Source organism: Ambystoma mexicanum, chromosome 8 (genome assembly GCF_040938575.1).
Source record: "Ambystoma mexicanum isolate Mex_15411 chromosome 8, UKY_AmexF1_1, whole genome shotgun sequence".
NCBI classification, from domain to species: Eukaryota; Metazoa; Chordata; class Amphibia; order Caudata; family Ambystomatidae; genus Ambystoma; species Ambystoma mexicanum.
The window spans coordinates 914,545,866-914,568,431 of record NC_090929.1 but is presented as its reverse complement, the minus strand read 5'-3'; the positions used below and the strand labels follow the sequence as shown (position 1 = coordinate 914,568,431).

Below are 22,566 nucleotides of genomic sequence, written 5' to 3'. Positions count from 1 at the left end.
CCACATCCAGTTCGATAAGCAAATGTCGGCCCCTGTGAACCAGCTCTGCTGTAGAAGGTGATGTGCATTCTGGCCAGACAGGCTGATCCTTCCAATGTGACAGGACATGAACCTGAATGGCCATGCCTCCCCTTTGATCCCTTAGTGAGGGTAGGTAACACCCTCCTCCAGAGTCAGATGCACAGCAGGCAGCTGTCCTGGGCCCAGGTATCCAAGGGGCTCACTACTTCCAAGGGAGTAGCCTCGCACCAGGGTGCTGCATTTCTTGAGTCCTTTGATCCTAGTAAGAAGGGAAGGGGCAGGATTAGTGTAGAGAGGAGAGTTCTGTGCAGTTGGGGAAGACTTCCATTGTTGCCCTCTGAGCGTCTCCTCCCTGTCCCTTCCCCTTCCTCTAGAACAAAACCCTTTGGGTGTGATGTCAAAAGAAGTGGACTTGGCCCTTCTAAGAACTGGGATTGGACCACAAAGGCAGGCTAGCTTTAGTCCAATCACCTGTGGACCTTTCTAGCCTTTTAAATAATAAAATAAAAAGGCGTCTCATATCACTTGTGGGATTCACCTTTTGACTCACTTCTGGACTCTTGAAGAGATCATCGGACCCTGCTGGGATGGCTGTGCTTTTCTGAAGTTCTCCAAGTGAGGTGAAGGCAGGTGTTCCGAGAGAGGGATGAGCTCTGTGCCCCAACTATCCCCACGGACCATTGGGGGAGTTGGAGGGGGGGAGGAGGGAAGAGGGGGAGAGTGCTGCTGGAACTATATCTGCCCATCTGCCAGCCACACTATTGTCCAGGACCTCACCGTCAGCAGGAACCCTGAAGGTGTGTACCAGCCTACCCCATGTTTGGGAGCCTGAGAAAAGGACTATTCCTGGCTTTTGAGATCCTGGAGTGGGACTCGCAGCTCCTGAAAACGAGAACAACCAAAATCCCTGTATTGAGTCATGATTCGAGCGTGTACGCAGATGAGCGAACCAATTGGGCCATTCACTGCCTTTTTTGTATTGATTGTCCTTCAAACAGCATTTGCCTGTTCAACTCTATTAGGCACCGACCGCGCCAGCGGAAGTACATTGTTGTCTCTGCTCGAATCAATGAAGTACTGCTGCCTTGTGGGGATTCTCCCAGTGAAAACATTTTAAATAATGGATTGAAAACGTGCATTATACAGCGTGCTTGTAAAAAAAAAAAAAATGTCCAGACACTTTGCAATTGGTTTTGTAAAGTAGCTCATGACAATAGTGTACAAGAGCATTGATATGATATGGCATTTGTAACGCGCCTATACACAAGTGTTTCAAGGCGCGACGAGGCAGGGAGGGGGGAACAAGGGGAGGACAGACAACGATCCTACTAGGCCAGGTGTCATTCAGACCGCGCAAGTGCAGGGGTAGGGTGAAGGGGAAGGGGGGGGGGGGAAGTGCAGTACAAGTAAGTAGAATAAAGTAAATAAATAGAGCCTACTGGTGGCAAGTGCAAGGTAAGTGCAGACAAGTGCTGGGAAAGGGGGGCTGTAGGGATACAGAGACAGTCCCTCAGTGCAGGGAGGCAGTGCAAGAGGAGAGTGGCTGGGCCCAGGACCGAGGTCGGTGAGAGTGGCCCAGTTGCAGATTCGGTGCAGATTCAGTCGAGAATTTAGCAGGGGAGAAGGAGCGAGAAAGCAGAAGCGAAGAGGAAGGTTTTGAGGTGCTTCCGGAACCGGAGATGGTTCTCCTCAAGTTTCAGGGAGACAGGAAGGCTGTTCCAGAGGGAGGCCCCTGCCACAGCGAGAGATCTACCCCTAGCTCGTTGCTTCAAGAAGCGGCTGACCCTGAGGGAGTTGGAGATGGATGAGCGAAGGGCTCGGGAAGGAAGATATTTAGGAAGAGAGAGTTGAAGGTATTTAGGCCCCAGAAGGGCTTGTGGACAATACAGAGGGTTTTGAACTTAATCCTCGCAGCCACTGGGAGCCAGTGTAGAGATTTCAGTCCTGGAGAGATACGGTCCCTGGGCTTGAGGCCAAGGACAAGTCTCGCAGTTCTGTTCTGGATGAGTTGCAGGGGGCGGAGAGTGGAGGCAGGCAGATTAAGATGGAGGCTGTTGCAGTAGTCCAGCTTCGAGAGAACCAGGGCTCGGGAGACAGTGAGCTTCTGGGGGGAAGGAGAGGAAGGGAAGAATACCTCTGAGGAGGTGCAGCTGGTAGTGTGACTTCTTAGAGACGTCAGATATGAGGAGAGAAGGAGAGTGTGGAGTCGAAGATGACCCCGAGGTTTTTTGCCTTGCAGGTAGGAGCAGGAGGAGGGCCAAACGAGGCTGGCCAGAGAGCTACAGGAAGGAGGGAGTGGGTGTGCCGATGAGTAGAATCTGTCTTACTGGCATTAAGGCAGAGGTCATTGGCGGCACACCATTCCTGGATGGCAGACAGACAGAGGTGAGGGAAGGAGAGGAGGAGGCCGAGGGTAGCCTGAAAATGAGCTGGGTGTCGTCCGCATAGCACTGAAAGTAGGGGCAGAGAGCGGCGATGCGTGGGCAAGGAGTGCCAGATACTGGTTGAACAGCCAGGGAGAGAGATTAGATCCCTGGGGAACACCACAGGTGGAGAAAAAGATGTCAGAGAAAGGACCCAAGTTGGACCTGGGTGGGTCGATTGGAAAGGAAAGAGGTCAGCCACGCCAGAGCCTGACCAGTGATACCCAGGTTATCACGGAGACAGTTGAGCAGGATGGCATGGTTGACAGTGTCAAAGGCAGAAGAGAGATCGAGCAGAATGAGAACACACGAGTGTTGGAGTCGAGGTTCAAGAGCAGGTCCTCACGGATGTTCAGGAGAGCAGTTTCCGTGCTTCTGGCCGCTCTGAAGCCAGATTGATGGTCATGGAGACTACCAACAGTTTCAGCGTGGAGGTTAAGCTGGGAGATGGCCAGTTTCTCCAGGAGCTTGCCCAGGAAGGGAGTGATGGAGATTGGGCGATAGTTAGCCGGGCAGGAGGGGTCGGAAGAGGGTTTCTTAAGAGGGTGCACAAGGGAGTGCTTGTGGGGGGATGGGAAGACTCCAGAGGCGAAGGAGTGGTTGCAAAAGTCAGCCAGGGCAGGAGCCAGGGAGTCGACGTGGTCCTTGATAGTTTTGGAGGGACAGGGGTGAACTTGTTTAGACGAGACTTTCATAGATTGGACTTGTCTGGAAACCTCGTCAGCAGAAAAAAGTGGAAAGGCAGAGAAGGAGGGAGGAGGGGTGGCTGCAGAAGAGCCAGAGGAAGAGCCGGGAAGAGAGGGAGGGAGGTGATAGGAGGGGAGAGTGAGGACAGGATGTCCTGAGTTTTTGAGATGAAGTGAGAGGCCATTGCAGTGCAGAGGGCCTGGGAGGGGACAGGAGAGGTAGAGACTGCAGCAGGGTTGGCAAGCTCCTTGCAGATTTTAAAGAGTTCAGCCGAGTTGTTGGATGCCGCAGAGATGCGGGCTTAGATAAGGGCTCTCTTTTTGGTGAGAACGGAGAGACGGTATTGCCTTTGGAGCAGGCGGCAGGCCAGTTTATCAGAGGATGAACATGAAGCACACCATTTACTCTCAACGACCCTGCACTCGCGTTTTAGGGTGACGAGATCCGAGTCATACCAGGAGTTACATTTGGCTTTGGGCTTCAGGCGGATTCTCATGACAGGGGCAAGGATATCAAGCGTATCAGATATAGCAGAGTGGAGCATGGAGAGGGCTGTGTCAGGGTGGGAGTCAGCCGAAGGGGGAGGGGGGGCGAGAAGGTGGCAGCGAAAGCCTCAACTGACACGCGCTTCATAGGTCGGATGACCGAGAAGGTGGATGGCAATGATGAGGGTGGCTTTGCCTGTGGGGTAGGGAGGGTGAGGTGGGAGGTTAGGAGAAAGTGTCCACTCCAGGAGAGAGGAGTGGAGAGAGGGACAGAGAGGGGAAGGTCAGAAGAGATCAGAGCATCAAGAGTGTGCCCTGCAGAATGAGTAGGCCCAGACGGGCGAATAGAGAGTGAGAGTCACAGAGGTCACGAAAGAGTCCAGTGGGGGGACAGGAGGCATCAAGGTGGATGTTGAAGTCACCAAGAAAGAGGAGAGAGTGGTTGAGGACAGGAGTGAGGAGGAGAGGTCAGCCCACTCGGAGAGGAAGGAGGAAATTTGACCAGGTGGCCGATAGATAGTAGCCACGGTAAGGGAATGGCCACGGTAAGGGAATGGCCACGGTAAGGGAATGGCTAGGAGAGAGAGAGAGAGAGAGAGAGTCGGCAGACAAGACATTCAAAAGTGGAGTAGGTCTGCGTAGGAGTGACAGTGGCAGGAATCCACTCAGGGAAGATAAGGGCAACACCCCCCCCCACCCCCCTGCACGGTTGGGCCTGGGCATGGAGAAGATCTTGTAACCGTCAGGTAGGAGTGTCAAAGCTGGTGACAGAGCTGGCTGTGAACCATGTCTCAGTGAGACCGAGGACGTCCAGGTCCAGTTCCTCAAGAAGGCGACAGATATCGGAGGAATGCTTGATGGCAGAGCGAGAGTTAAGAGTGGCAATGTGGAGAAGGTTGCCAGCCTTGAAGGACTTCCGGGGAGGGGTACAGATCAGAGGTACGCCCTGCGGAGGTGTAGAAGGAGGTGAAGAAGGAGCACGAGAGGGGGCAGTGAGGGAGGGTAGAGGCAAGGTAGCCGAGGACAGAGGAGGGGGGACAGCGGGAGAGGAAAGGAAGTTGATGAGGCGAGGGAAGCGTCTATCAAAGAGGTGAAGGTTGGCCTGGGGACCTTGGACCAAGACGGCGCATTAGCGTAGACATTAATGATGGCCTTAGAGGAGCGGAAGGGGGCCAAGAGGACATCCCAATGGGTGCCACCATTAATGGGAGCAGAGGAAAAAGGAGAGGGCACAGAGACCATATGAAGGGTCCATAGGTCAGGTGAAGGCACGAAAAAGAGGATGTCAGTGAGAGTTTCCTTAGAGCAGGCACTAGTGTAGGTGTCAGCGATAGGGAGGCCTGGGTTGGAGACCAGGATGTCCTTTTTAAACTTTTTCCTACCAGGTTTAGTGAGGAGAGCAGGATAGTCAATGGAGAAGCAGTTAGAGAAGATAGGCGAGATGGAGAGCACCATGGAGTAGGAGGGAGTGGGGGGAAGACAGACGATGCGAGAGCCCGCAGACAGGAATAGAGCGGCAAGCACAGGTTTACCACAATTCAGAACAACAACAGTAATGCGTATTAGGTACACAGTGGAGAGCCCACCTAAGTTTGAGAATCCTGCGAGGGGAGAAAAACCCTAGTTTACCACATTTCAGAACAACAGTAATGCGTATTAGGTACACAGTGGATAGCCCACCTAAGTTTGAGAATCCTGCGAGGGGAGAAAAACCCTAGTTTACCACAACTGTTGAACACAGTGAGGTGAAGACACCAATGCGAATGTAGTGACCCGGTGTAGGTGGGGTGGGCCGGGAGAAGGTGGAGATAGCAAGTGATGCTGGCGTCCCCTGCGGACACCTGCAGACACACAGGGAGCCGCAACTGTAGGAGTCGCCCTTGGCCTAGGGGCCCTTAGCCGCAGGGGGCTGCCCAGGAGGGAATGGTTATAGGAAGGGGAGGGGGGGTGTGGGCGGGCAGGGAGGCGGGAGGGAGAGGAGGACCAGGAAGTGGGAGGGGAGGGGAGAGCAGGCACAACAACGCGCTCGGAGCGCGGATGCAAAAGCATCAAAGGAAAAAACACTTGATTCAACTCAGAGGCCCACTAGGGCCGGGCAGGGCTTCCAAGGCCTGAACTTCCAACAGGGCTACCGGCGACTGCTCTCCCACGCTCAGCTCAACAAAGAGACAATGTTCATGCCTTTCAGGGTTCAAGTTGAATGTAGCTGGCAGCTATTTAGCTCTTGTAGCCAAGAAGAGTCTGTATAGCTTCACGCCAACAGCTACGCTTGGCTCCCCAGGCCAACTGATGTAGAACAAACATACCTATGAGACATTAACTCTGCACATTGGGACAATCCATACAGGAGCATTTGAACACATCTGTATGACATAATAATAAAAAATTGACTAAATGTTTTGCATCTAATGTGAAAGTTGGGTAGTAGCTCCTAATTATATAATATATATATATTTTTTTCTTTTTTTTTCATTAATTCATTCAGCTGGTTGTGCCCGTGTATTTCCATGCTAGCTGCCCAATATTGGCCAGCATTCCAAAACCTATTTGTCTGCTTTCCACATAATTCCAGTAATACTAGAACACTTGTCCAAGTTGGGTCTGCCACCATGGAACAACATACTCCTGTTGGCTTTGCCATTAAAAATGCTCAATATGAAAACATGTCCAACTGGCTGCATGAATGTAGGCTAGTCAAGTAAGAGTGTGTGATAATCGCCAGAGCGCTCTTTAACGCTCTACTGCTAACTGGTTACTGCCAAGTGGTCAACATTGACGCAGATTGATTGTAATTGTTTATTCTTGTACCAAAACGATCTGTTTTTTTGGTCACGCTTATGCAATTTTTTAATCCCCATATTTAGTGATAAATTGTACTCCCTCTAGGCCAGCGGTGTTCAAACTGTGGGCCGCGGCCGCATCCCTCGGGGGTGGGGCCGTGAGGCCAGCATGAAATAAAAAAAATAAAAAATAAAAATATATATATATATATGATTGGAAGAAATGGCTCACATGGACAGGCAGAAGCATGATAAAGTGTAAGTAAATTGTGATATTTAAAGAATATTTATTAAGCAACAATGGTCAAAATCTAACTGCATAGTGAAGTGACTCATCAAACTGGCCTACATTGGTCAAAAAGGTGGCCCATTTTAAATGGCCCACACTAGCATTTTGCATTTTTGACACATGAATTGCCCTATAGGCCAGTCCGACCTCGGTGGCTCATCCATAATAGCGAGGGGGAACCCACCCAGTGACCCCCTCACCCATTATGGAGGATCTAAGGAGCCAGCCCCGTGAAACAATGAGCACTCCCTCAGCTGCTTTTTCCAGCTGAGGGGAGTGCTCTTGGGCTGGCTGAACTGTCAAAGGGAAACACTATTTCCCTTTAACAGTTCAGTGCCCCAGCCGCAAATGCTCACTGAGCCATGCAAGGCTGGGGCGTTTTGCTTCGCCAGCATTGCATAGCTCATTGGAAATGCTGGCTGGGGCACTGCATGTCTATGTGCGAGGGGGAACTCCTGCGACTCCTCGCACATAGCAGCCTGGAGCAGGGCGTTTTAGCACCCACATGCAGGCCAATGCAGAAGGTACGTTTTTATGTTAATCTTTTTAAATTTAAACATGTGTATGGATGCGTGTATGCTTGGGTTATGAGTGAATTTATGGTGATGGATGATCGTGTGAATGATGAAGTGATTGCTGTATGAATGTGGTGTGTTAGTTTGTTTTGGTCCGTTGAGCTGATTTTGGCAAGCAGTGGATAGAGACGGAAGGAGGGTTGTTGAACAAAGGCATTTTAAAAATGCATAAATGCCTTTGTTGCACAATCTCCCTACCCACCTGCCAAAATCAGCTCTCCTTCTGAGGCGCTGTTGGGATGGTGGTTTTTTTAAAAAATGTTCTTTACTGGATTTCCATCATAGATGTCCAGTCAAAAATGCCATGCTTTCCCCTTTGGCACTCCAATGCATTGCATACACACATACTCATGTTGTGTTAGGCCCAGTGTTGGGACCCAGGGGACAGGGATGGTATTCTATTACTGGACATCTATCATAGATGTCCAGTAAAACATGTCATGCCTACCCCTGGGCCCCTAGCACCAATTGCAAACTGTTTGGCTATTTACCCATTTCTTTTTTTAAAGTATGTTCTACAATGCAACATTTTAACCCATTATTTAACCCCACCACCCTGATCCTCCCTTGATTGGTTCAGGCTCCCTCACTGCGCTCAGTCGCTTAGGCATTTTTGGGGGAAATAGTTATGCCACTCCACTTCAAAAATTCACCAGCCGCCACTGGCTCTCGGACTGTGTTGGGAACGGGATGGGGAAGCCCAGGGACTGTGGTGGGAGCAGAATGGGCGAGAACCATTGGATAGTGGTGGGAGCAGGGTGGGGGAAGCCCATGGTGTGTGATGGGGTGGGGAGAGCCCAGGGACTGGGTAGGAGTGGGATGAGGGAGCCCAGCGACTGTGATCGGAGCAGGTGGAGGAGCCCAGGGACTATACTGGGAGTAGGGTGTGGTAACCACACGCAATAGTGGTGACAACCCGGGAGGACAGCTCAGCGGCCACATGGTCACCTTGGAAGCAAGACGACACGAAGCAACAGAGGTTCGATCCCTGGGTCCGCGCTTCGAAACCTCTGGGTATTAAGCGCGTTATAAATAACCTATCATATCATACATACTGTCCATTTGGCATTTTTGTGGGGTCCCGGCCTGCCCAAATTTTGCTCGGTGGTGGTGGGGGGGGGGGGGGCGGCCCAAAAAGTTTGAAGACCACTGCTCTAGGCCAACATACATTTTAATATATAATTGTTTTTTTTAATTTGTTTTCTTTTTTTGTGTGCTGATTTAACCATAATTACTTGCTCATCGTTCTGCTTTCTGACCGGAGCATTACAAATCATAATTACTTTAAAAATCATAATTACTTTTAACAAATTTAGAAATGTTCTTCATAATGAAATGCGCATTTTGATACTTTTTAGTATGTATGTACAATTGGCAACTTCTTTTTATGGTGTTTACATTTTGTTTTTGTTTGTTTTTTGTTATGGCATTTTATATTCCAAAATAAACAGCCAATAAATATTGTTTCCTTTATGTCTGCCCCATTTTATCAACTCCCCAGGTTACTACCCTATCAAAGAGGATTTTAACATTTTTCTTACTGTTTAGCAAAGTTATCAGTAATTATTGTAATGAATGGTGAGTTCCTATAAGTTTCTCGATTTAAGTTGGCTTAGTTTCCAACTTAAAGAATAATTTTTCTATCCGCAGCCTGTCGATCCTCTTTGTGAGTGCAGTGTTAATCTTATTTGGTCCATTTCTGCATACATTCTAAAAATAGTTTGTCCTCTTCACAGAAGGTGTTTCCTGTGTGATTCAACATGCTTCTGGCAAGGGTAGCATGCTTGCGGACCTTTCCTTCACATGGCCTCCAGGCAGCTCTCGCACAGGCATCACCTACATTGAGGAATTCATGTTTTAAGACCAGTCGATGGCTTTTACAACCCAATCAGGTGAGGTCGTTATTGCTGTTTAATGTTTTCCATGCAAGACAGGGTGGTTAATGGGTGATTCTACTCATTGGGGCTCCATTGGCCTGCCTGCAGCACCTCCAAATGTGGCGCTGTGGAAGTTGGGTTCATTGTTTTTTTTTTTAAACACTTTTCAAAGCCGTTTCAATCAGGAGCTGTGCGGGTGGACCTCCTGATATCTGTAACCCAAAGTTGGCCCACTTCTTAAACGAGTGCATGTTTGCTTTACGGACAAACGTCCGAGAGGAGATGATGCTGTGGATTCAAACTAACCGAGTCTCCTCGAACCACACAAGCATCGTACATTATATACATTTTGCAACAGTTAAAACTCCCACATATTTTATTAAGTCTTTTTCCCCCCCATACATGATTAAACCTATACAAAGAAATGTAATCTCCTTTTAGGTCCCACGCTCTCATTGGACACAAATTTAACTACCATATATTTGCATCAGCTTGTATTTACAGCACACCCCTTTTCGTGATCTTTCTCTAGTGGGTCGTGACGTTGTTCCATAGTTTACATATTCACACATTAAGCATTCCATTACAAGTTTGGGCACAAACCTTTAACCCCAATTGTGATGCACGTGGTCTTTGCGTGGACACTTCAACAATATGAAGAGGGGGAGGAACAAACAAGTTCCCTTTGAACTGGCAATATTGTCTCTGCCCAGACTGGTTGGCATCATTATTACTTAAGCACAAGCACACGACTATTTCAACACGCATAGCCTCTGGTCTTTCCTGAGAACCTGATTGAAACCCACAAACCATTTGCCAACTCTGCCCTTTAGCATCCCCTGTACCAGGTTTATTACTCAGCCCTGAACTGACCCTACAGGTGGCCGAGCTTCCCTGGACAATGAGTAACATGCTCCCATGTTCTTTAGATTACACCACCTCTCCACAAAAGTACCAAGTCGTAAAAACCCAAGACTGATCGTAGCTGACCATTTGATGTTATTGCAGCTGCTTGCTGCCTTTCCCCAGTCTGCAACCTCATTCATCTAGTTTTCACACAGTTTATCTCCCCGCCCCAGGTTTCTGGGCCTGCACGATCCCTATCCATGAGGACTCGTGGCATACCAATCTCTTATATTTACTGTGTCCCAACATTTCCCTAAAGACCCAGATGTATGTATGCTTGCACATGTATGTTCAAAACTAACACGTCTCTCAGTGGTTTCTCCATCGCAAATCTCCTTTCTCGCATGCACATATGAAGCTCCTCACTGCCCAAGATTTAGGTGCTACGTGGCACGCAACACACCTACATTGTGTTTATACATTATCAGCAGATTTGTGTTGCTGCGCGTGTTTGAATCTAAAATGATCAACTGAAACACAAAAACACAATGAACACTAATAGTAACACTTATCCTTCCCTTGCTAACTATACTAGATGCATGCTAAATTGCAACATCGCGCCAACCCCACCGTTCCCAATGTTGCGTGTGCAACATTAACCCCTCTTTCTCATTGGGACCTTTCATTGTCCACCCCAACATCCCCCCCTCCCCTTTAATTAATGCATGAATTAATTAAACCAATTTTCTGTTCTTAAAAACCATCTTTTTTGGGAAATAAACCCTCATCTCTCACACTATGGGCATACTCCTCTGCTGGACAGACCCAACGCCCCTCCACCCACTTCCGTCACCCACTACCATTCATCTACCCGCTGCGCCACACAATCATCCCAATTTGGCGGAAGACACAAGACCGCTTCAGTCTGAGCACATGTGAAATGATATGGTACTGGTGCTAGCCTTGGACAGGGTCACAGTCCTCATGGCAGCTGCTTTCGGTATCTTAGTATAGCAACATCGCAAGAGCATCTGACTGGAACAAAAGATAAGGAAAAAGACACACGTTGGCATAAGATCTTGACGGCTAAGCTCATCCAAGATGTTGCCCAAAGAGTCCAACCAGGGGTCATTTTTAATTCCTGTTTCGTTCTCCATGACCACCCTAAGCTTTTGCAATACAACAATTGTCTGAGTAAAAGTTCAATTTTCCTAATTGTTGGAAAGTACAAGGCGCAACACAAAGTCTCAACATTCTCTGCATATTTAACATTTTCAAAGTCTGTGTTCATACAGAAATGTGGAATTTCTGCAATAACAAAAATCTGCACCACATTTGGATGGCCTACCTTTTGGGTACGTTATCTTGTACAACCCCTGAAATGGATGTCTCATTCTCTGGAGTAGGCTCCTTAAGCTCTGCTAACGTTCAATCTAAATGATGTTTTGAAATTGTTGTTTTATCATGGACATTAAACTCACATTGAGCATTTTTTATTCAAATTTTTTTGACAGGGCTATGCCACGAAGACAAGATTTGGTTTTAGACGTGTCCGATCTGCACGAGAGGACATTAAACAAGCAGCCATTGAACCATCAATGGAAACCGCAGCAAAAAGTAAGTAGCAATTGTTGCTTTTGCTCCCTAGTCCTGTGGAGTATATCCATAACTATCACTTTATTGTGATTTGTTGATGTTCCAATGGAATGCGCTTGGTATTTGTTGATTGTGGAATAATTGTAACAAGGCTGTGAAGTGTGTTGCCTATTGAGAAAACAGAGAAGCTAGTCTGTCTCATTCAACATTTTTTAACATTCACTTTTTAATTTGCATTTCATTTTCACCATTTTGCCATTTCAACAAAAGGTCTAATGGCTCGTCTTATTAAACATGCTAGTTGATTTTAAAGGTTTGGTGTCCCATCTTGCAACACATTTTCAGCTATCAAGTATGCTGCAGCAAAGCCGATGATGATAGGCAGGTGTAAACGGGCACTAATGTGATTGGAACAATTTTACAAGTTGGAAGGCATGTGCCTTTTAAATTTCCTCCAAGAACACATAATGTAAGGTTACATGAGGAGACCAAGTACTCTGAATACAAGGACCACAACTTGGAGCTCTTTTGACCCTGTTGAGATCTCCTGCATAACCATACAATCTTAAAGAACTAGGACAATCAATACCATATTCTTTTTAAAAGGTTAGGTCTGACTAGTGTGACTTACCCAACCACTCACTAACTATTGAAGAGCTGGGCCGCTACATCCGAAGGACTTTACCCCAACCAGTTAACATGCAAGGAGAACTTTCTGTGTAGATCATCATTCAGCATCTACAATACACAATGCTGCGGACTTTCAGGAGAGTCTGCTCTACTTTGATCAGCTAGGCCCGCTTCTTGCCATTTAAAGTAGCCATAACACAACTTCTGATGTTTGTTAATCTGCTTAGAATCACATGCTGTGCATAGGTCCGACATCCAGTGGTCACTGCGGAGTATTGCATTTTGTTTTTCGTAGTCGAAAAGGGGACGTCGACAAGGCGTGTCTGAAACACTATCCCTATAGTGACGTGCGTTGTACCCACAATCCCTCACGCGTCGAGGTCCCTCAGATTGTTTTTTTCCGCCCAGCTTCTGGTCGCCTTCACGCGGAGCTCCTCGAGAGACATTGCAACTCCTCGACCTTTGGTCGTTTTTTCTCTAATATTAATAATCCCTCCCTCGACGCAGTTGTAAGCTGTTCTCCGCCGAAAATAATCTTCGACGGAGGGTCGAGCGGAAGAAATCCTTCGGCACTGCCGAACACGTGGCCTGGCCTCGCAGGCCATATACAGTAGGGAGAGAGGGGTCGTGGGACATCTCTGGGTCTTTTCTGAGAATGCCTTTCCCTTTCCCCTTCCTTTCCCTTGGGGTGTTTATCGCGATTTATTGCCTCGGCTATGGAGAGGACACCGTTTAGGTTTTGCCCACTTTGTAAAGGCAAATTCACTTGGAAGGACAAGCACTCACGGTGTAACCGCTGCTTGCCCCTCGATCACAAGGAGGAAAGGTGCGCGGCTTGTCGGCTTCTTAAGCCTAAAACTCTAAAAGACCGAAGGGTTAAAAGGTGGGCGGCCTACGCGATGTCGAAGGCCGAAGGTTCACCCGCCGCCGCTACCACCGACAGTGACGAGGAACGCGATAACACGACCTCCGCTACGGAAGTCGAAACCCCCTCTAAGGAGCGCTTACGCGCTTCGTCGTCTGTCCCCGGCCCCGACGGGCTCGGCTCACGCCCTGCTTATGGGGATGAACACCCCGGCGACACAGACGCACACAAAGATCCACATAAACACACAACCCACGGCTCTTCTTCGACGAAGTCGAAAAGACCTTCGGCGCCCAAGGAGACGCAGGTTCCACCGGCGGCCTCCTCGGACCGTTCGGGTTCGAAGCCCCTCTCGCAACCGCAGCCGCGACCTGCGACTGGGCTTTCGGCAAACAAGGGCGCTGCCACCAAACCATCGGCCGGTGCGCATCAACAGAAAGCGCAGACCGCCGTAGAGCGTTCGATACCCATAGCGTCGAAAACTCAAGCTTCCGCCGACAAACGAGTCGCCGATAGCTTAGCAAGGATCGCTGTAGCCGACGCCCAAAAGCGTACGCCGAAGATTTCGTCGAGCGTTACGCATAAGTTAAAGGATACGCCGAAAAAGCCCGATGGGAAGCAGGGACTACCCCCTTCAGGCAGGGAGTCACCCGACACACCAGAAGGTTTTTCGGAGGGCGACGGGACACTTTCCTCGACGCTTTGGGAGAGGTCGAGCCATTTCGAGTTAGATAACCCTATGTCTCCCCCGCCAGACCGCTCTGGGGTACCCCATGAAACTATGGAAAGACTCCACCTCTGTATGGAGAGGATGGAAAAGTTCATGAGCACCCAGGCCTCTCAAACACACAAGAGGACCAGAGAAGGGCCTCAGGAGGACCCCAGGGCCAAAAATCCGAGGCTAGTCGATCCACAGCAGGACACAGCCTCAGACTTCCAAAATATATATGACCTCACTGGAGAGGAGCAAGATTTCGAGGAAGAAGATGATTTCATGGACAATGAAGAACAGAACCAGGAGGAATGTCTGGATGACAGAACAGACATTATAGAAGAAGGCTTCGGGGTTAACCCAGAAGAGGGACCTTCACACCCCTGGCAATCACCATCAGTGTATTCCGACACTGATGTCCTAAACCTAACTCCTCCGGACAATTCTCCAGTTAGGAACACGTCTCCAATTGACGATCAGCCGACGTTCAATGCACTGTTGCGCAGAGCAGCAACGCATTTCGAACTCGACACCGGGGAACTCTCTCCAGAATTGGACTTTGTAGAAAGAGTGATTAAGGAAAAACCCCCGGTCAGCCAGACCATTCCACTCCTCGCTTCAGTAAAGAGAAGGATCATACCTTCGCTGTCCACTCCCGCTATGATCAGAGGGGTCAATCCACGGATTGAAAAACTTTTCACTCCTTCACCCTCAGACCCCCTCTACATTAGGGGACATTCCATTCCTGATTCCCTAGTGGTTTCTAATACTAGAAAGAGGGCAGGGGTACCACTTTCCACCAGTGAGGCACCCCCTGACAAGGAGGGCAAGAGGCTATATGCCCTTGCAAAAAGAGTTACTTCCTCGGCTGCCTTCTCAGCAAGAATTGCCAACAACAATTCCTTGCTTGCAAGCTACGCAGACGCGCAGTGGGCCAAACTGCGAAAAGACGCCGAGGAAGCACCGGAGCCTTTACGTACGCGCCTACTGTCAACTATTGGCGAAGGAACCCTAGTGAACCAGAGCATTGTTAAAAACTCTCTGGACGCGGCAGAAACAGCAGGACGTTCCTTGGTACAAGGAATACTCCTAAAGCGCCATGTATGGCTGCGCAACTCGGGCTTTAAACCAGAGACACAGGCGTCTTTGATAAATAAACCTGTCGAGGACGCTAACCTCTTCGGAAAAGCGGTAGATGAAGCCCTAGAGATGGCTAAAAAAGAGTTCGACACTATCAAGACTCTCGACCAGATCTCTAAGCCCACTACCAGGCGCGGCTATGGCAACAAACGCTTTTTTCGTGGCCAACACCAACAACAAAATCAACATCAGCAATACCCTGCCACCAATTACCAAACCAATAGTGGGCAGTACAGCCAAAGAGGCCAACGCCGGGGCAAAGGGAGGGGTCGGGGATCCACCCCCAGAGGCTCCCAAGCCCCCAACAACTCCAAGTGACGCGAAGATTCGCGTCCCCTCCCATGCAACACCGGTCGGGGGCCGGATAACATCCTTTCTTCCTGCATGGGAGGAGATAACGTCAGACTGTTGGGTACTGTCCACCGTAGCCCACGGATACTGTATCGAATTCAACAGTTCCCCATCCTACAGACCCCCGAGGGGACGTCGCATGACACCGGAACATCTTGCCATCCTTCTCCAAGAAGTACAACTACTACTGGAAAAAGGAGCCATAGAGGTCGTGCCTCTATCTCAGGTAACGGAAGGTATTTATTCAGTGTACTTCCTTGTACCCAAAAAGGATCTAACCATGCGCCCTGTATTAGATCTGCGCCCAGCGAACAACTTTATCAAACCCCAAAAGTTTCGTATGGTAACCTTACAGGAAGTAATCCCACTGCTTTCTCAGGGAGATTACATGACAACATTGGACATGAAAGATGCATACTTTCATATTTTAATGTTGCCAGCGCACAGAAAATACCTCAGGTTCATGATAGAGGGCAAACACTACCAGTTCAAAGTGCTACCCTTCGGCATAGCATCAGCACCAAGGGTATTCACGAAGGTGCTGGCAGTGGCAGCGGCCCACCTGCGCAGGTTGTCCATCCCAGTTTACCCTTACCTCGACGACTGGCTCATAACAGGGGATTCTTACGAAACATGCTTCTCCAATACCCAAAAGACAGTAGACCTTTTGTTCCAGTTGGGCTTCTCCATCAACGAAAAGAAGTCCAGTTTAGACCCCAGTCAAATCAAACAATTCCTAGGGGCTCTAATTCAAACAAAGGACGGCCTCGTCTTCCCCTCCAAAGAGAGGGTCCAAAACATGCTGTTTCAAATCCCTCAATATGTAACCGGTCGAGAGGTGACTGTACGCAAAGCAATGCGCTTGCTAGGTATGATGGCGTCGTGTATTTATTTGGTACCTCACGCGCGCCTGCGCATGCGCCCAATGCAAGAGTGGCTCAACAGCCAGTGGTGTCAGGCCAGCGGACTATGGGAGGATATAGTTGTGGTCTCGCAGGCCTTAGTTCTCTCGCTACGGTGGTGGACAAAGGAAAACATGGAAAAAGGGAAACCCTTTGCCACACCCGCGGCGGAAGCCACTCTAACCACAGACGCATCCCTCACAGGATGGGGGGCGCACCTATCCCATCAGACTGCTCACGGAGTGTGGACTCCGAACGTAGCATCCAAACACATAAATCTACTGGAGCTACTAGCTGTGTTCAAGGCGCTAAGAGCCTTCCAGGAACACCTACAAGGCAAAACAGTAATGGTCCTTACAGACAGCACCACAGCCATGTACTACATCAACAAGCAAGGGGGCACCCACTCTCCAGGCCTGTCCAAGCTGGCCCAGAATATATGGAAGTGGGCTCTCAAACAGGACATGTTCCTACTATCACTACATGTACCCGGGGAACTCAATCTGCTAGCAGACAGTCTCAGCAGAGATTTCCCCCTGCCCAAAGAGTACGAATGACGCCTGCACGAAGACATCGTCCTCGACGTCTTCACACAATGGGGATTCCCAGAAATAGACCTGTTCGCAACCCTGGAAAACTCACAATGCCTAAGTTACGCCTCCAGGTACCCCCAGAACCAATCCAAGGGGAACGGTCTGTCGATGCAATGGTCAGGGAAATTTGTTTACGCTTTTCCCCCGACTCCCATTCTCAACAAAGTGGTGCACAAGATGCACCAGGAACAAGTGACCATGATACTAGTGGCCCCAATGTGGGCACGACAACCATGGTTCGCTCACTTGATGGAGATGTCTCTATCCCCCCCAGTAAAACTCCCCTGCCCGTACAACATGCTGTCTCAGGACAAAGGCAGGACTCTGCATCCATGCCCCCAGAACATGAACTTAGCAGCTTGGCTCCTGAGATCATAGAGTTCGGACATCTACAACTCCCGCAAAGATGCATGGACATCCTCAAGGAAGCCCGAAAACCGAACACTCGCCACTGCTATTCTAGCAAGTGGAAAAGATTTGTCATCTGGTGCAGGAGTAAAAGCATCAACCCTATTGACTGCTCTCCCACACATGTGGTCCTATACCTGACCCACCTATTGGATTCAGGTCTAGTGTTTAACTCCATTAAAGTCCACCTAGCTGCACTTTCTGCATACACCACTTCCCAACTCAAAGTGTCGTGGTGGAGGATCCCTGTTATAAAGGCCTTCATGGAGGGAGTAAAGAGGATACACCCCCCGATAGCTGACCCAGCTCCCGGATGGGACCTTAATGTGGTACTTACCAGACTCATGGGCTCTCCATTCGAACCCATGCACAAAGCATCTCTTAAACACCTCACGCTTAAGACTGCTTTTTTAATAGCTATCACCTCCATCAGGAGAGTAAGTGAACTTCAGGCTCTTTCTATTCTAGACCCCTTCGTTACAGTTCACAGAGATAAAGTGGTTCTACGCACTCACCCTAGGTTTGCTCCGAAAATTTATTTCTAAATTCCACGTAAACCAATCTATAGAACTACCAACGTTCTTTCAAAATCCTTCCAATTTGGGAGAAAGGACTCTGCACACACTAGATGTACGCAGAGCGGTCATGTTCTACATGGAAAGAACCAGACCACTGAGGAAGACTAATCAGTTCTTCGTCTCGGTGGCAGCAGGAAGAGAAGGAGATGCAGTTTCAAAATCCACTATTTCTAGATGGATTGTTCAATGCATCACTCTCTGCTATACTCTTGCTAAGAGAGAACTGCCCTTTAGGCCAAGAGCACACTCTACTCGAGGCACGGGGGCATCCATAGCATTCATTGCAAATGTTCCCCTTGAGTCCATCTGCAAAGCGGCTACCTGGAGTTCTGTGCACACCTTTACAAAACACTACTGTCTAGATGCACACTCTAGATCTGACTCCCAGGTGGGACAGGCAGTATTACGACACCTTTTCTCTACTGTTCCTTCTCATAACCCACCGCCAACTCGGGTACTGCTCGCTAGTCTATGCACAGCATGTGATTCTAAGCAGATTAACAAACATCAGAAGAGAATGCATTACTTACCGTAAAAGCATTTCTGATGATTGTATCTGCTTAGATTCACATGCGCCCGCCCTTCCTCCCCGCTCGGATGGAAGGAACATAGACTTCCTTTATATATCTCTCTCTTTTCTGTACTCACTCACGTCTAGAAGGCTCCCTCAGGGCAGAAAAATACAAACAGAGGGACCTCGACGCGTGAGGGATTGTGGGTACAACGCACGTCACTATAGGGATAGTGTTTCAGACACGCCTTGTCGACGTCCCCTTTTCGACTACGAAAAACAAAATGCAATACTCCGCAGTGACCACTGGATGTCGGACCTATGCACAGCATGTGAATCTAAGCAGATACAATCATCAGAAATGCTTTTACGGTAAGTAATGCATTCTCATATTGACTACAGTCCAAAAATTAAACTGATTTAAATAAGTAGAGATTTGACTTTTCATTGTTCCTTAATTATTAGGAATATGTGCTTCCATCTCAGTGGTGCGTTCTGAGTTTACCTGGAAAATAAAATTTATTTTGTGAGAAATAAACAGTAAGGATCAGGAGGGGGTGTACAAACACCCAAGTGCATGCATTACAAGATATATGGTAGCGAGACCTCAATCTATGCAAACGGCAGCCATCTTAGAATGTAGGCCCAAGTGCAGCGAACAGCAATTTGTGTTCGTATTAGATCCCTTGCATGAGCGCAAACAGCACCCCAGCCCGGTCTCGGAGTCTAAGAAATCCACCATTGTTCTGAGTTGCAGGCTCTTGCGCCCTGGGAAGAATGCACCCTGCAAGGCCATGAGAAGGGAGCACAGCGCCTTTTGGCAGTACCATCCCACAGGACAGATGGCAAGTCCCTCCTGCCCCCACTGTTTCCCCCCCTCCCACAAATACAGCTTTGCAATGCTCTTAAACTGAGACCCCTGCATGCAACAAGACTATCCAGACCGCTGACCATAAAACGTTTACACCCTTGATCAATCACTAAGATCAGAAGGCAAGGCTATCGCGCTTCACATCTGGGTCACGTGATTTGTGCAGCCAGATGCAGGGTGACAACACATTATAGCCAAAAACGAAGGTGGAGGACCTTTGGAGTTGCTGGTCTGAGAACGAGTGAAACATGCGAGTTAGTGTGACCTCGGCTCTCCCCACAAGCCCATCCCTTTATCTCCCAGGTGCTTGTTACGATAAAATAACATTGCTTTAGTAGCCAATTAATTGTTAGGCCAACTTCACCTCTGATGATGAGCCCATTGAGATGAACAGATGAAGATGGACCAATGGCATGTCATCCCACATGGAGCAGCCTCTACACGTATGGGGTTCCTCCAAATCGTATTGTACTATGTCATGACGTCATTAGTGAAGTCTTTTGTGCTTTATAATCTGGTGCGCGTGCCTATGGAAATCGGAACGTCCGGCATCTGAGTTCTTTGCTGATGCAGTTATATTTAGTAAGAAATTATTTGTTATCCATGCAAGTGTGTCTTGGACATTTTTCCCTAGAGGGCTGTATTGTTTCTGGTGTGATGAGCGTGCAGGGGTGTGCCCTCATTTGGTGACCCCCAATGTGATCCCAGCAGCCCCCACACTGATGGATTCTGGGGCTTCTGAGGAGCCCCAGAATTCTTCTGAGTGACCCTGTTGGCCACCCACAAGTCAGCAGCCACTGATAGCTTCTTGGGGTCCAGTTCCTTAGAGACAGCAAGGTGCTGTATCTGCTCTGGGGAACAGGCATAACAAATACTTTCCAGCATGAAGACTCCTAATGTATTCATAAGAGCTCACATTGTTGCCCTTAAGCCACCCATCTAAGTTTTTTTTCCCCTGAGTTGCAGTTCATTCATAATTTCTTTCTCTCGTTTCAGACCGAATTTCTAGTTTTATAATTTCAAGCTGCATTTTCATTTTCTCTATCTCTCGAACCAGCTCATCTGACATGTTAGACATGGGTATGGGTGAGGTCAGTGGATTGGAAGGTAGATCAAGAATCACATTAACGTCCATATCGTCTGCCTCACTTTCTGAAAGTTGAGGGCGAAGGGTTAAACTTTGACCATCATTCTTTTCCAGATCAACTCTGGAAGTAGGGGTTACAGGCCTACTCAGTTGGTAATCCAACAAACTTTGGATTCACTGCTTTTTTTCATTTACGACATTTATCTTTACACATCTTTCAGTTTTTCAACAGTAATATTAATAAGAGCCTCTGCCTTATAGTTTTCCTTTGTGGAGATGTTTTAGTACTCGCAGTATAGTAGCCTTGAGGCTATGTTCTTTGAAATACGAGTAGTCAATGTAATCCAACCTACACAAATCCCACTGTTTGTGGAAAGGTCCTTCTAGAGAGTTTCTCTGTGCACCAAACCAGGTTTGGTCTCTTTGTTCATTTAACCAGGTTTCAGGAGGGAAACCTGCCTTTGGCTCCAGAGTGTCTGGGGTAGGCAGGAAGTCAGGGAGGTGCCCGAAACGCCCTGTGCTTGGTCTTCTAGGAGACCCAAATGCATTCTATGGTGATTGGCTAGCTGACTGCCTGGCAAGGAAAGCCACCATGTTGGGTGAGTGACAGCTAATCTGGAATGAATGGGAGAGAACTGAATAAAAGGCGAGTCTTTTGGCTTGGAAGGCAGAGTCTACCCCTGGACGAAGGAACCAAAGAAGAGCTTGAACAGGACAGATGCTGCAACTCCTGGACTGTTGGTTTGCCTGGTGAAGCCCTGCTGCAGTGACTACTTGCCAAGGTCACATTGACTGAGAAGCCCCTGCAAGGACGACTTCTCCCTTTGAGTTGGTGGGACCAATCCACTCCAAGGTAAGCCACCTGGACACCCATCTCGGAGCTGGTTGAATTTCCTCAGAGTTGCTGCAGGAAACCGTATAGCCAGGGAGAGGGACACCAGATTGTGTTACTTTTAAGCTGACCTAAAGCTTTTGGAAGATACTCCGGACTCCCACGAAGCCGGACTGACCAAGCCTGAGCTCCCTCAGCAGAGTGGGACCCCAGAAGCAAGGACAGGCCACCTTGACAGCCAGGAACTGCGATTATTGCTATTTGCTGCACATCAAGGAGCTGAAATGCGAAACCGCAGCTGAAAGTAAAGTTTGCTGGTTGCCAGTTTTGACAGTGCCAGTGCAGGAGTTCCTCCCCCCCCCCCCCCGACTTTGTCCTTCTTGTCCCCACGACTGAGGCCCAGGAACAGCGAGATCTGCAGAGCTGCCCAGTAACAGACGTCCTCAGCTGCATCTTTTCCTCTTTACCAAGGTACTGTAACACAAGTCTGAGAGAACTTGCCTCTTACTGTAGAAGTGCTTGTAACTTCCACAACTTGCGTCTAATTGGCTTGTAGCCTTATTTGATTCTTCTTTTCATCAAAGACTCCCAAGAACTTGTGCAAATATGTTTCCATTACTTAACCAGAAGTGTTATCCTATCCAAGACTTTTGCCCATTGACTTTTGCTTAGCCTATTGAATTGAATGACTCTTCTAGTGAACTCTCAAATTAGCTGCACTGCTTAGGAATATTTGTGGTCTCTTGTGTTCTAATAACATTTGCCTTTTACCAACTTTTAAAAGTATTCTGAATGCCAACGGTAAGGTATTATGTCTCCAGCACCCTTGTTACTGAAGTCACCTGTGGGTGTAGGTTGTGTCTATGGGCGGTCCCAAAAGGGCCTTGTCTGATTCAGAAACTCAGTGTACAGTATTGAAGTATATTTGTGTTACTATTCTATTGCTCCCTTCTGAAGATGGCTTTACAACTGACTGATAAATAAGGTTTCTTGCATAATCAATTAATAATTTGAGTGTAGAGTTTATTCGAATACCTGTAACTGTGAATCTTTGTAACTCCAATACAGCTTGCATTTCTCCTCTTGAGATAAACCTGGCTGTTTTACACACTACCAAAGCTGTGTAGTACAAGCTTATACCAAAGGTTGGGTTGCCTATACCTGTAGTCATAGTTGTTTGTAGTGTTCCCAGAGGGTACTGCATTCAAACCTTGCCTAACAGTCAGTTCTACTGCCGGAACCTTGGTAGTGTAGTCGCAGAGTAGTCAGGCTTATCTTAAGAGGAAGTTGTGAGCTGTAGGTAAGCACACTGAACCCAGCTAGTAATGCAATTCCAAAGAAACACACATACATGTATATGAAAATATATATTTATTATATTTACACAAGAATCACTTTTAAATACTTTGTACATAGAACCAAAACACTTATACTTTTCAGAAAGCCACTGCTTAGTTTGTAGTTGCTCATGCTTACATTTGTTACAACCTTTGACAGTAAGGATAGT

General features: G+C 48.2%; 1 protein-coding gene across 4 annotated transcripts in view; it reads left to right on the top strand.

Moving 5' to 3' along the window:
* Positions 1-22,566, top strand: part of GHITM (growth hormone inducible transmembrane protein) — a 148,451-nt gene that overhangs the window by 18,405 nt on the left and 107,480 nt on the right. For 2 of the 4 annotated variants that reach the window (XM_069610821.1, XM_069610822.1), the window contains exons 2-3: positions 8,997-9,152; positions 11,498-11,600. In XM_069610821.1, the coding sequence (XP_069466922.1) occupies positions 9,021-9,152; positions 11,498-11,600 (235 nt within the window). In that variant the 5' untranslated portion in view covers positions 8,997-9,020. The remainder of the gene's footprint in view (positions 1-8,996; positions 9,153-11,497; positions 11,601-22,566) is intronic. The other 2 variants (XM_069610824.1, XM_069610823.1) reach the window with 1 other exon arrangement.